We start from the raw sequence: 13,268 nt of genomic DNA on the forward strand, positions 1-13,268 counted from the left end.
GCATAGACTCTGGTATTTAATGGGCACACATCCCTAAGTTCCAATTAAATTATATGATGCCCATTTTGTGGAAAAGAAAAAGATACGCAAATCCAGCAAAGCAAGGAATATATTTCATTTCTGAGTATTGTGTTCAAAGCAAAACAAAATTTTAATCTAGATTTAGTTTGCAATGTTAATTTTCATAAATCTTCATATTAAGAAAATAGTTAATTTGAAATCATACCAAGCAGAATCCCATAAGAAATCTGTTCACCATGAACATGCAGTGATCAACTTCTCTCTTGCTCTCATCTACCCTGACTTGTCTCTTGACCTCTTGGACTTTATTCACCCTCTCTACCCCACTATACATCCAGGACCCAGGATTACCCCATCTTCTGATTGTCTGTGGTATAGCCATATGATCACAGTTCATGGAATTAAAATAAAACAAAAATGTAAAACACTGGGAATATGAAATTTGAGGTCTTGTGCAAATTAAGTCTTTATTATTTATTCATAATAAGATAGATTCTGCAAAGTCATGAACAGCAAAAATAAGCAAAACAGGCAAACTTCTCTCTGCAACTAACTTTATTTTTAAAAGGCCCTTGACTTTCGTTTTCAATAGACAAACTTTTGATTTACTTGACAAGAGATCTGGATTCAGAAAATCACAGTGTTTACAGTCCTTTATCTAATTTTGCCTTACATTCCCAAGTATTTAATATTTCTGAAGGTGGCTTAACACATGACAATTTAAAAGCTAAGTCAAAATAACATATGCTCTATTTGTTGAAATCTTTACTTAGTGTAGGGTTACTCATATGTAAAGTTAATTGAAAATAGGTCATTGTAAAAAAATAAGAATGAGAATAGGAAACAGAAGAGGAAGAAGGGTGGGAACACAAGCAGGAGGGAGGGTAGGGTGGGAAGAATGACTATGTTCCTAAACTTGTATATATGAAATGTATGAAGTCTGTATACCTTAAACAAACAGTTTCTAGGTAAAAAAAGAATAATAATGTATGCTTGACTTCATAAAATTTTAGCACAAATTATTTAAATCTTCTCGAAGAAACTCACATTACTGGTACCATGTGTTAACATTCTGCAGCAAACAAGCTCTGATGATGCATCTCTGAGATGTATGGGATCCTCATAAGATATCAACATTCTGGATTTCTCTCTCTCTTCATCTCTCTCTCTCTCTCTTACACTCTCCTCCTCTCCCTTGGCTCATTGGGCTTCCCCCACCTGACAATAAACCTTTCCTCTAAAAAAAAATTTTGGATTTCTATTTTAATTCCAGAGACTCCAAAATGTTTATTACTCTTTGGTGTTTCATGATAATGGTTCTTGCTGAAGTCATTTTTTAGATACCTTCCCAACATGACAAAACCTATGAGGTGACTGTGGTTTCACTAGTTCACTGCTTCTAAAACTAATGGTATCAGTTTACGGCAAATAAGCAAATACATAGTTAATGTATTTGTGAATAAAATGTTTCAGTGCCTACCACTATATAATATAGATATATACCAGGTACTGAATATATACTGAGTAAGTGAATGAGTCTATGAAAGGATTTAAGATTTTCAACTTAATAAGAAGATACTTCACAGAATTTAATTCATCCACAGCATGAAGCAAAATTTTCATAAAAGGATTGGTTTCATTCTTATTTGCAGTTGGGAGCATTGATGTAGTAACAGATTATTTGGCTTGATTGCCTTCACTCAATCAAATAACTCAGTGGTAGTATCTTCATACACAGAGTTCAGTGATGTTGACATCAAACCACTACCATGAAACCATAATTGTATCTCAATTATTTTGACTCTGCACTATCATTAGTGATTTTCAGATATTAAACATCATTAGTGAATTTCATATTCTAAACATCATTCTGGTACACAAAAGGTGGTCTTATATATAATATATTTGTTAAATATACATTGAACATATTTCCCATAAAAAGTTAGACTGTTTTCAACAAAAACAAAGATGAATTCTCATGCAGAAAACAGTAAATATTCTAACATTTCAAACTTTGCCGCAATCAAGTCATTCATACATAATTCTTTAAAAATAATTAACAGTCCAGCCATTAACACATGAAATTGTATTCAATCAAATCCAAAGTCATATAGAAAATATTGACAAGTAAGCTATTCTACTTGAAAGATTTTTTTTTTCAAATTTACAATCTGCTCCTGAACTCAATTTAAAAAGCAGTGAATTATTTTGGGGGGGGGGGATTTTGATAATTTCTGGATAACTTTCACAAGTGGACTAAAAATTCAAAACCTCTTCCCATTTAATTAGGTTTGAGCCTCTGACTAAATTGTGTCAAGGATGAAATGAAGCATAGAAAAATATTTATAATTATGTAAGAAATCTGTATGTGTATATTTAAAAAGCTAGAAAAATGAACCTTTGAAGAAAAATCCAGAAATGTATAATAGGAGGCATAAAGTGCTTTAGTAGCTTTCATTTTGATTAAAATTATTAAAATTAATTATACCATTAAAATTGTTTTACTAGGTCAAAGGGCAATAGAAATGACTTAGACTCTAACTAATTTTATCAGCTTTGTCTACCAAGCAGGCCAGGGAGAGGATGCAATTTTAATTCAAGTCTGTATGTTGTGAATTACAAAATCAGTACTGAAGACTTTGAAATGGAGCTCATGGGCTCCTTTAGTTAAACTTATGGAGATTTTTTAAATAACCTTACAAAGATAACATTGTTACCTGGTAAAAGTTACATTATAAAATCTTGCCATTGCATAACAACTACACAATGTATGAACTACACATAGTATGAACATACTATGACGTTTATTTTTTACATTATTTTCCCTACAAAATTGATATTATCTTAACATTTAGCCATTCTGAGAATTCTCACAACTCTTGGGAATCCTATCAGAATGCTTTATCATAAGAACATTTGAGTGCCCTTCTGAAATACTGTTGCTTAATACATACAGATATGATACACAAGGTTTTGCACAGACACATTTCGACTCTGGATTCACTTTAAGATACTTAAGGCATCTCCTTAGAAGACCATTTTGACACAAGATTTTAAACAAGCAGATAAGCCTCTCCATGAGTACTCCCCAGACACAAAGCTCCAGTTTAAAGAGTGAGAAATAAGCAATACTTACAGCACTTCCAGGTCCCGGAGAGCCCTAAATGCCCCATCTTCAATACAGCTGATCTGGTTGTAATCCAGCTGCCTGATAAATAGATCAGAAGATACGTAAAAGGGATGAACAGTAGCCAGAGTAAGTGATAGGAAGTCGCCTGCAGGGTCTGCGGAGCCCTGGCCACAGGAACTGAAATGCTCTCACAAACACACTCATCTGCTTAAGGATGTCACAAGCCATTCTGGCCTCTGTGCAGCCACTGAAATCTCTTTTTGTTCTGAACTGTCTGTGCAAATAGCAGCCCTTGGAAAGCTCCAGTAAATAATAACTGTACCTTATATTAAATGCCATAGGAATGCAATTTCATTACATCAAGAAAAGCTATCCATTAAGAGCTTTCAGCGTCATCTTGCTGAAACAATTTCATTAAGGTAAAGGACTGTAAATCACTTAATGTCACAGGCACCCCCTCAGTGACCTAACAGAATCCATTTATCAGAGCAGCCCAGCTGCATGTTAATTTCACTATCCTTGGCAAGAAAGACCAAGACTACTTTTAGGTTTCCTTCTTTTAAAAGCAGTTCGCCTTCGCTCTAAATCAAGAAAGAGAAATGACGTCCCACAGATCTCCTTGTTATTCCCATCCAGGAATACCCGTTAGAAAGCTGGCAGCTGTTCTATGCTATGCTTTTATTCTCATGATTTGTAATTTTTTATCATTATTCTTAACTTTCTGATCTGTAAGGACAGCACACTTTTGAGTGAAGGAACTTCCAGAATTGTAATACTCTCCAGAAAATAAGTAAAATATTAAGAGAAAAGGAAAAATTCTGCTTTTCTCTAAGAAGCTAATTTCAGGCCAAATCATGGCGAAAGATACACCAAAGCTACATTGTTAGAACACATTTCTCTATCGTAAAAAGTTTGAACATTATGCCAAATGACTGTAAATGCTACATTAATTAAACAAATGAATCCTCTCCAGTAGTCTAAGTACTCATGTGTTAAAATTCCAAATTTGAAAGAACAAAAATGATGCTCCAAACTAGGTTAAGTTTCCTTTTTTTGGACTGTTATGGGAATTAAAATTTCTATATTCATTTTAAAGAAGCTACTTGGTTCCTTATGCTATCCTTTTTTATTCCAAACAAGCAGTTGTTTATATTTAGCAGCTAGATGCTTGGAAATATTATTATTCCATTAAAAAACGTACTTTAATGCTGCACATGAGATAGAAATGAAATGTTTCATGAAGTAGTCGGCTGAGTCACTGGTTCTACCTGCCACAGTGAGAGAATGCAGTAGCTCAGGAGTAAGATTATGATCACAATACAAATGAATCTTGTCCTTGATTCAAGTTCAGAATTCACCAAAAGGGCTAATTCATACTTGAGGTCTGTTCTTCAGGAACCATTTAAACATTCCCATAAAAGAGCTGTTTCTCTCATAAGACTACTGAATAAAAGTGCAATAATTTAATCCAAAGACATTCAGAGAGGCCTCTTTAAATTCTTTACTTTAAAAATTATGTACATAGAGAATGTCTCATGAAATATACATCTCATTTTTAAAGAGTCTCCAGAGGACACAATCATACAAAACACTACCTTGATGTCACGCAAATGGTACCATCTAGGACATATAATATTAAAAAAAAAAAAAGGTACACCCTAGAGAAGACATGATATTATTGCTTTTATAAACTAAGGCTTTCCCCAAATATTAGTTACTACAGATGTTCCTGTAATAGCTTAACGCATTCTACTTATCAGGAAGTAACGCAGACATATAATTTTATTTTCTAAGAAGATTTTTAAAGCCTCATGATGTAATATGGCTGCTGTGGTTCCAAGAAAACACTTACATTCTTGAGCACTTTTGATTTTTACAGATTAAATTCATTTAACAATTAAGTTAATAGCCTTTTTATTTTAAAGTGCTAAATATATATCTACACTACTATTCTCTAACCTCTTGAACAATTTATCAAAGCCAGTTAAATTAGTACAATGGCATCAAGTGTTACCCCTGACATACTACAAAAGAGAAATTGTTTCCAGACAAATTGGCAAAATCTTTTAATGCTATCAAATTTGCCTAATGCAGTCTCCAGGTTAATCTGTAAAAGGGTGAGCTGTATGTTTGCCCATATCTTATTATCCTTAGCTGTCAATGTATAAATCAGTGCTGACACAGCTTCTTCTAAATCATGCATTCAATACACAAAGGGGAAGCTTGGGCTCGCCAGAAAGCACTCAAGCAAATCTTGTCCTACAAGGAATGAAAGGCAGATTACTCTCCTTACACCGGCAGAAGTTGAGACGCTGCTGGAAACTTCAGTAATTTCACCCCTCTTTAACACAGCTCATGGTTACATGCTGCTTCTGATTCTTAATGGGAATCTTTGAACCTTGGCTGGTGCCAAAATATTAAGAATATTTGAGACTCAGAGGACTGACGTTTTCCTTACAACTTTTCTGAATACCTTCATCACACCTATCTTCTGAGAACAAAGTCATTTCATGAATAAGTCGCTCATATGAGAGGGCAAAGTAAAACAAGTGAATTTTTTTTTTCACAATTTGTGGACTCAAAGGAATGTTTATGGAAAGCATTGTGCCTGCATGACTGCTCATGAGAAAATTTCTCCACACAGACCTCCATTTGTCTGCATATGGTTCAAGATAAACAGTGTCAAAACCATGCAAAAGCGTAATTTATTTCAGGGTTTCTGGACTATTTTCCTGCACCTTGTTTGTCTCACACTGCTCCCTTGTTTCCCTATCAGCTTTGAAACCTGGAGTACTTCTGATTTCTGTAAACAGGAAAGGGTCTGTTCTCAGCCATGCATTTAGTGACAAACTGACCTTTTATACGTGATGTCTAATTGTGATGTGAAATTATTCTAAATTAAGGAAATTGTACAAGGAGTTTTGTTTTTTTTTTTTTTCACTCCCACAGAAATTAGTGTTCAGCAAACACAGGGTAAATGTGTTGATCTTTACAGCGGTGAGGATGATGGGGCATTAGATACAATATGGAAAGCCCTGGGATGCCTTCCTGGTAGGAGTGCTAGCCCCCAGGGATAAGCAAACTACAGCTTTCCATATTTCCTGGAAAGGGGAAATGTGCCAGAAGCAGATTCTCTCAGACCTTCAGCTGACCTACTTGGAGTACTTCTCCCTTACTTCCTGCCTCCAGGACTCCCGGTTTGTTTCTGAATTATAAATCCTCTCTCCACCTGATCTTTACTTCATTTGTAAATTTAGGCTTTGAAGCATAGCTTTAATCTCATAAAATGATGCAGTGAAAAAGAAAAATTGTCATGCTCTCTTTCAGCGTTAACATCCTGTGATTCTCTTTACGGTAGTAGAAGTTTCTTCTCAGGTCCTGGGGTAACTCTGGACTGCCCCTTTTGATTTTTCCTAGCACTGCTAAATCCAGCCTTAGACAATGCAGCATGAACTTGAACCCATATGTTAATATATTCCTTGCCTCAGGTGCACAAAGTTTCAGAAGCTTCTCTAATTTTATAAAACACTAAAAATGATTTAGTCTAGTTTCAGAGTTTTATTTATTCTGGGGATGGAAGAGAATATAGTTGTCAAATATAATTTCTAAAAATCGAGATATAAATGACAAAAAGGTTAAACCTTTGCTTACTTGGCACCGGAACCATATTTGGAGAGACCACATTCTCTTCCATTAAAATGTTCTGAAGAGATTTCCTGTTATCACCTTTCAAAAATTAGATACTGTACTATGATGGAATTACACGTGTAACACTCGGTTGTGTACCTATCCACTATAAATTTGTATTTCACTGTAGCATCTGAGTACTAGACCTTCTTGAGTTTCATTTTTTAAGAATATAAACATTTCTAATTACTTCATACAAATATAAAACTTTAATAACGTATAAGCCAGGCAGGATCTGTCAATTTCTCAACAAAATTTTTGACAGTGCCATTGTTTTGCTAGGTATGGGTGCTAGAAATAGTTCAGTTCGTGTTCACATCATTGTCTTAAGATTTACAAAGTAACTCCAATAATTTAGTTGACTTAAAAGATGTCTAAATAAAAATATGTAGGAGGAGCTGAATAGAGTTCATTTAATTGTGACATATATATTAATGAGACGTTAATGGGGAAATGGAGTGAATTGTATTTACTACTTCACACGTTTTGTTTTGTGAATTTAAAATTATTCTCTAATAAGATGTAAAAAAGATTTCCATGCTAATGTTTTGAACAGAAGTGTACATCTTAAATTTAAGGGCACACAAATTACTGAATAAAAAAGATTAACAAGCCAAACAAGATATTAATACCAAAGCAATACAAAAATAAAGTTTAGTTTTTCTAAAGTCAGACATAATTTTGAAGAGCAAAATTTTTGATATAAAAGGAAGAGACAAAGCAAAAAAAATATAGACATTTCCCTATTATAAAGAAACCTCATAAAACACGTGAATTATATGGGAGAAAGAGAAAGAAGGCTGTTAAGGTACACAGGCATAGTTTTTCTATTTCTTCTCTTGTGTGTAAAAAGTTCAAGACATGTGAGTGTTTAAATATACAAATATTATGTTGATAGTGATTTTTAAAAAGCAGTCTATAGTTTAAATGCAAATATATGGACAGTATTAGAATAATACAATTGGCCCATGCAAATGAACATCTGAAACAGAGATTTCAGCACCTGTGCCCTTTAGCTCAGCATCAAAGTACATCAGTATCAACCCATGTGATGGAGACAACAATCAAGCTAAGGACTACTCCAAGGAAATCCAAACAACTTAGATTACTTGACAATTTTAACTTGTTGCAGTATTTCAGGAAACAATTTGGCTTTCTCACAGGAATAAAGAATTTTACAAATATATTCTTCATAAGAATAAAGTTTTTATTGGAACAGGCTATTGCATAATTTTCTATCCACTTGTCAATTTATTGGGAATAACAAAATAGAGCACTGAGAGAGTAGGGACATCTCTTTTAACAGAAATTTGGAAAAGATGATGAAATTGACATTCATATTCTGGTAATTCTGAGCAAACTAATCAAAGGTGATAAAAATGAGATTGACAATAATAATTGCTGACATTTATTGAACACATAGCTTATGGTAGGGTCTGCATTTGCCCCATTTCATTATCCATCACAGTAACTTGTAAAGATAAATGCTGATATAATCCTGATTTTATATATGAGAAAGCAAGGCTCCCAGATAGTCAATAACTTAAACATGGTAGGTACCAGGTATTTTGCTAAGCTTTGATTGGAATTTAGATCCACGTATTCCCAAAGCCTCCACTCAATACACAAATGTCTAGAGACACGGATGCAGGAGGGTTTACTCTTCAAATGAGGGATTCAGCTAAATCTCCCAGTGGGCATATTTAAGGAAAGAGGCCAGAACATGAAAAGCACTACAGATTTTCAGACAAGGAAGGGATTACTCTAGGCAGAAGTAGTAAAAAATGAAGGGGTGTGTGAAGGGAACATGATTCTTAAAAACTGGTAGAATCCAGTTAAATGAAAAATAAAGTCAGCATCCCCTAGGGATGTAATAGTTTGCTCAAAAGAACCATTTTGAGCAGCAGCACTACAATGATCTCCATGAGTGATTACAAGGAGAGAGGCCACTCAGGTGTGAGCAAAGAGTGTGCTTGCAGATTCAGTGCAAAAGGGGGCTGGCAAAACGAACTGAAGTCAGATTCTTAGGACAAGTCAGAATATCTGAAGAGAATGGACATTGCAGAACTCACTAAAAGTAACTGCTCCTCGAGGAAGGGTCTATAATCCTGTGGATACTGCAGAACAAGGACAACATCCTGCCATATTCCCAGTGATTTGCCACGGTGCCTAGAACAAAGGCATTTCTTAATTAAAGTAAATTATTTTGAACCAGATAGGTATGGTACGAAAATATATGCTTCACTGGAAAAAATGTGGTAGCTTTGTTAAAATTAAATCATGAGAATATAAACTGGAATTCAAAATCCATCTAACAAATCATGGTAAGGGTTCAGAGGTAGCAAAGTGTGCTGTTCCATGCCAGAAAGGCAGCAGGTCTAAAGGCCTGTTCCGACTCATAGGACAACCTGAGAGTCAGAGAAAGACCATGCCTGTTCCTATTTCATCAGTGAATCAGTTGGATTTCCAATTTCCCACTTTCTTGTGTGTGTGTGTGTGTGTGTGTTTTGGAAAGCATGTATATATATTTTATACAATACATTTTGTAAGAAAGAATACATTATTGAAGACAAACTGCTCAAGGCACTCTGGGCACTAAATAAAATGCATAGTTCAAGATGCTGTTGGCAACAAACATTAGCACAGTTGTTGGAATGTTCCCAATCCCAACTTGCTTTTAGAGTGAGCACAAGCCAGGCACATTACAGAACCACGGACAGTTCCCAAGGAACTGACAGAGGCATTTGCTAAGTTTCTGGGATTTTTGTTGTGTTTTTTTTTTTTTGGGGGGGGGGGATGGGAAGCTGCTTTTTCATTGTTGTTTTTCTAATATATTTAAATACCAAAAATCAGACTCCTTGGACTTTACATCTGCAGGCAGCACTCTTGATGTTAATGGACTCTGCTCCTTATGAAATGAAGCCCACCTTCAATTGCTTATCTATCAAATGAAGAACCACCTATACAGATTGTTTAGAAGCTTCTATGCTATGCAGTGAAGATCGGTGGGATTTAACCCAACACTATGATGAGCAGGCCCCATAAGTTAAGAACAAATCTACCCTTCAAAGTCTCTTTCATCTCAGGTTTAATGAAAACACTCTAGGAAGGAGTTGGGGGAACTAACACTGATAACTTCAATTTCATATCAGAATTCATTTTATGATAAGAAATGTAATGAACTAAACATGAAAACTATCTGATAAAACTAACATTTTGCAATTATGACTCAACTTATTGGACAAAGCTAGATGAGGTCTTGCATTTGTATGGTAAAATTTACATACCCTCCTCTTGCAGAGAAGTGTTAAAACATAGTGAAACACCTAAGTCTTTTTGCATGCGTAGGATAGACAGATGTTTTCCTTCTATGAGTTTTAATTTCTCTGTAACGATTTTGAAAATGACAGAGTTCTAGCAAAAAATAAAGTTTCTAAGTCATGTAAATAGATCTGTAATAACATGTAGATTAACTCTCTTTCCTGTTTGCCAAATCTTATTGCTAATAATAAACACAAACCAAACTGGATGATTTCTTTCTTAAAATGCTATGGCCATACTTATTTTTTCTCACTAGATATGATTTACCCAAAGAGAATCATGTTGATTCATCTTGTTCGTTAAACCCTTGTCTATAAATTAATCTATGTAGAAACAGAACAAATATAATTATTTCCTTAACCTATTTTTTAAACGACAATCATTTTTCCTGGACAAAGGAAGTAAGATTATAACAAAGATGAGGTTAATGGAATTGGGATACTGCAAAGCAAAAAGGAAAAGCATCTATTTATTTATAAATAGAGACTAGTAAACTTTGGGACACTGAGTATACTTTAAGAATGCAATGGAAAATGTAAAGATAAAAGCAAGTGTAGTTTCCTTTACACAATATATCTAAAATAATTCTTATTGGACTTTAATTATCTTAAGTACTCATATTATATTCATTAAAAACACTGGCAATAAAGTTAGTTTGTTTTTGTGACATGAATAACAAGTAGCATTTATTTAATTTGAAGGTTTTTATATTTGTGCATTTTTTTGCTTAAGTCCTTAGGTAACTATGACTAGATATGTTTTCTCTTAAGAAGAAGAGATTTTTAAAAATATTTTTGTATTCATAAAGTACATACACTACATAAAGTAATTCAAGAATAAGACAAAAGTCTCAACAATAAAGCTATTTTAATTGGAATATTCTCCTAAATACATTAAACAGACATGCTTAACAGATAGTTAAAAATACAAAAACACATGATGTAATACATCTTTCAAGACATGATTAGGAGATAGCAAGTGCTTTACTATATAGTGCTAATCTATTAAATATGCAAGCAGTTTCTAAACAAATGTTTCACAAACCCTGCATATCGTTTCTAAGAGGAGTCAGTCAGTAGATAATTACTAAATATCAATATTTTATTTCACATTTTGTTTTTGAGCTTAAAATTACAGATGTCAACCCTGCAGGAAAGTGCTTCTGATGACTACTGTAAATACTATAATAAACAAAATATTTTAGCTGGTATTTTAATGTGATCTTATTATTTCATTTCCCACTGTCCAAAATGTTACAAAAATAACTGTTTTAAATCATGGAAGAACAAAATAAGATAACAAAATAAAGTGTCCCAATCTAGTTAAGAAATTAATAGAGATAAGCAGAAAAGGTTGTGGGAAGTCCTCCCTAGAGATGCAGAGAAGCAAGGTAAGTGTCTGCCTGTCCAGAGTAGTTTTCGTGTGCCTTGCCCAGAGGAGGGGGAACCAAACCTGCTAATCTGCAAAATTTCAACAGCATCAATTCCGTATTGTCAGGAAGCTGCCTTGAGCATGTTTAGCCAATCCACAAGATTAAAGCAAGAGCCTCCAGTGAAAATCTTGTGATACCTGAGATTTGCTCTGAATAAGGCCTGGATGTGATAAATCCAGCAAAGCTGTCATCATGCATCAGCCTGGGCTTGCAGATGGTGCTACATAATATATTATGTCTTATTGCAGCCAGAGCAGTTCCTTCTGTCCAGACTTCTTGTTCCTCTTTTACTCTCTGAATAGCATCAGGGCACAAGGCAGGGTTGTCCAACTTGTAAATGCACATATACTGACATGATAAATATGATAAAGTGCTGATTCCTCCATCTCACAGTAAACATTAATATTATTAATTGTGATAATATTAATGGACTTTCATTGAATCATTACTTGATAAATTATGGCAACCAATTTAATACTAGCAATATAAATTAGGATGTATTCTCAGTTTTATTTTATTAGATATCTTACATAAGTGTAATTGATAAACCTAAACTTTATACAAAGCCTCATGAAATTGGAACTCTTTTAAAATGGTATCATCTGAACTATTTCGTAATTGTAGAAAAGTACTTTTAAGCATAAAATCCTGTAATATTTTAGTTATGATCCCAACTAATTCTATAAACCTATACATGTACTGTGATACTTCAATGTTGCCCTCCTTGTTTTCTGCATTTTTTACCACGAAGGCAGCGAGAACAGCAGGAATAAACTGTTCCTCTGACTACTGTCCGCTGCATCCATGAGGTCTCTCAAGCTTTTTCTTCCAGAGCAGTAACACGAACCTCCGAAGTTAGAGTCACTTGGATGCCATCACTCAGTCTCCCCTGTGTTTAGCTCTATTGCTTCTTCCCATTCGGATTCATCCTGCTTCCCTTGAATGGCCATTTTCCATGCCTTACAGCAACCCACAACCCCCACACCTCTGCTATGTACACACTCCAGGGTACTTTGCTTTTAATCTTCCAACCCAAACAAGTCAGCACCTGGATAGCGCCGCACTATGCAAGCCATGCTCTTCAGGTGACTCCTTTATATTTTCTTTCGTGAACTTTGCTCACGCATTCCCTGAGAACTTGAAGCAACACTTTCCTCAGCATCTGTAGTAAGTCCTCATGTCTTGTTTATAAATCAGGGCTTTTTCTATATGAGTGTATTTATTTTAAAGATATATTTATTTATTTTAAGCTTGGAGAGGGGGCAGGGGGAGAGAATGAGAATCTTACCTCCTCTGGTCACTCCCTAAATGGCCACAATGGCTAGGGCTGGGCCAGACCAAAGTCAGGAGTTTCATCCAGGTCTGTATGCATTTAGTAGCTTCTAGTGCATTTTCTTGTTCCATTTTGTAGTTTCGTGTATAACTGATCCATAATAGAATAATCTGATCCACTCCTAATATTGCTAATTATTGCATTTTCTATTTTTCTGTTTTCTTCCTATGCATTTCTCAGGGCTAATCTCTAGCAATTGATTAGTTAAGCACTTGAGGAATGAAATACTATACTGTATTTTCATAGCATTTTACCATTTTAAGCTCTTTCACACAACTTCTTTCTCTAATAACTACAAGAATCTCAAGTAGCTGTAACACTCACATTGTAAAACTGATAACAAA

At 34.6% G+C, this 13,268-nt stretch overlaps 1 protein-coding gene across 2 annotated transcripts in view; it reads right to left on the bottom strand.

Moving 5' to 3' along the window:
- SLIT2 (slit guidance ligand 2) overlaps nucleotides 1-13,268 on the bottom strand; it is a 388,499-nt gene that overhangs the window by 132,540 nt on the left and 242,691 nt on the right. For both annotated transcript variants that reach the window (XM_062212660.1, XM_062212659.1), the window contains exon 6: nucleotides 3,158-3,229. In XM_062212660.1, the coding sequence (XP_062068644.1) occupies nucleotides 3,158-3,229 (72 nt within the window). The remainder of the gene's footprint in view (nucleotides 1-3,157; nucleotides 3,230-13,268) is intronic.

The sequence above is a fragment of the Lepus europaeus genome, chromosome 16, assembly GCF_033115175.1.
Source record: "Lepus europaeus isolate LE1 chromosome 16, mLepTim1.pri, whole genome shotgun sequence".
Taxonomy (NCBI): domain Eukaryota; kingdom Metazoa; phylum Chordata; class Mammalia; order Lagomorpha; family Leporidae; genus Lepus; species Lepus europaeus.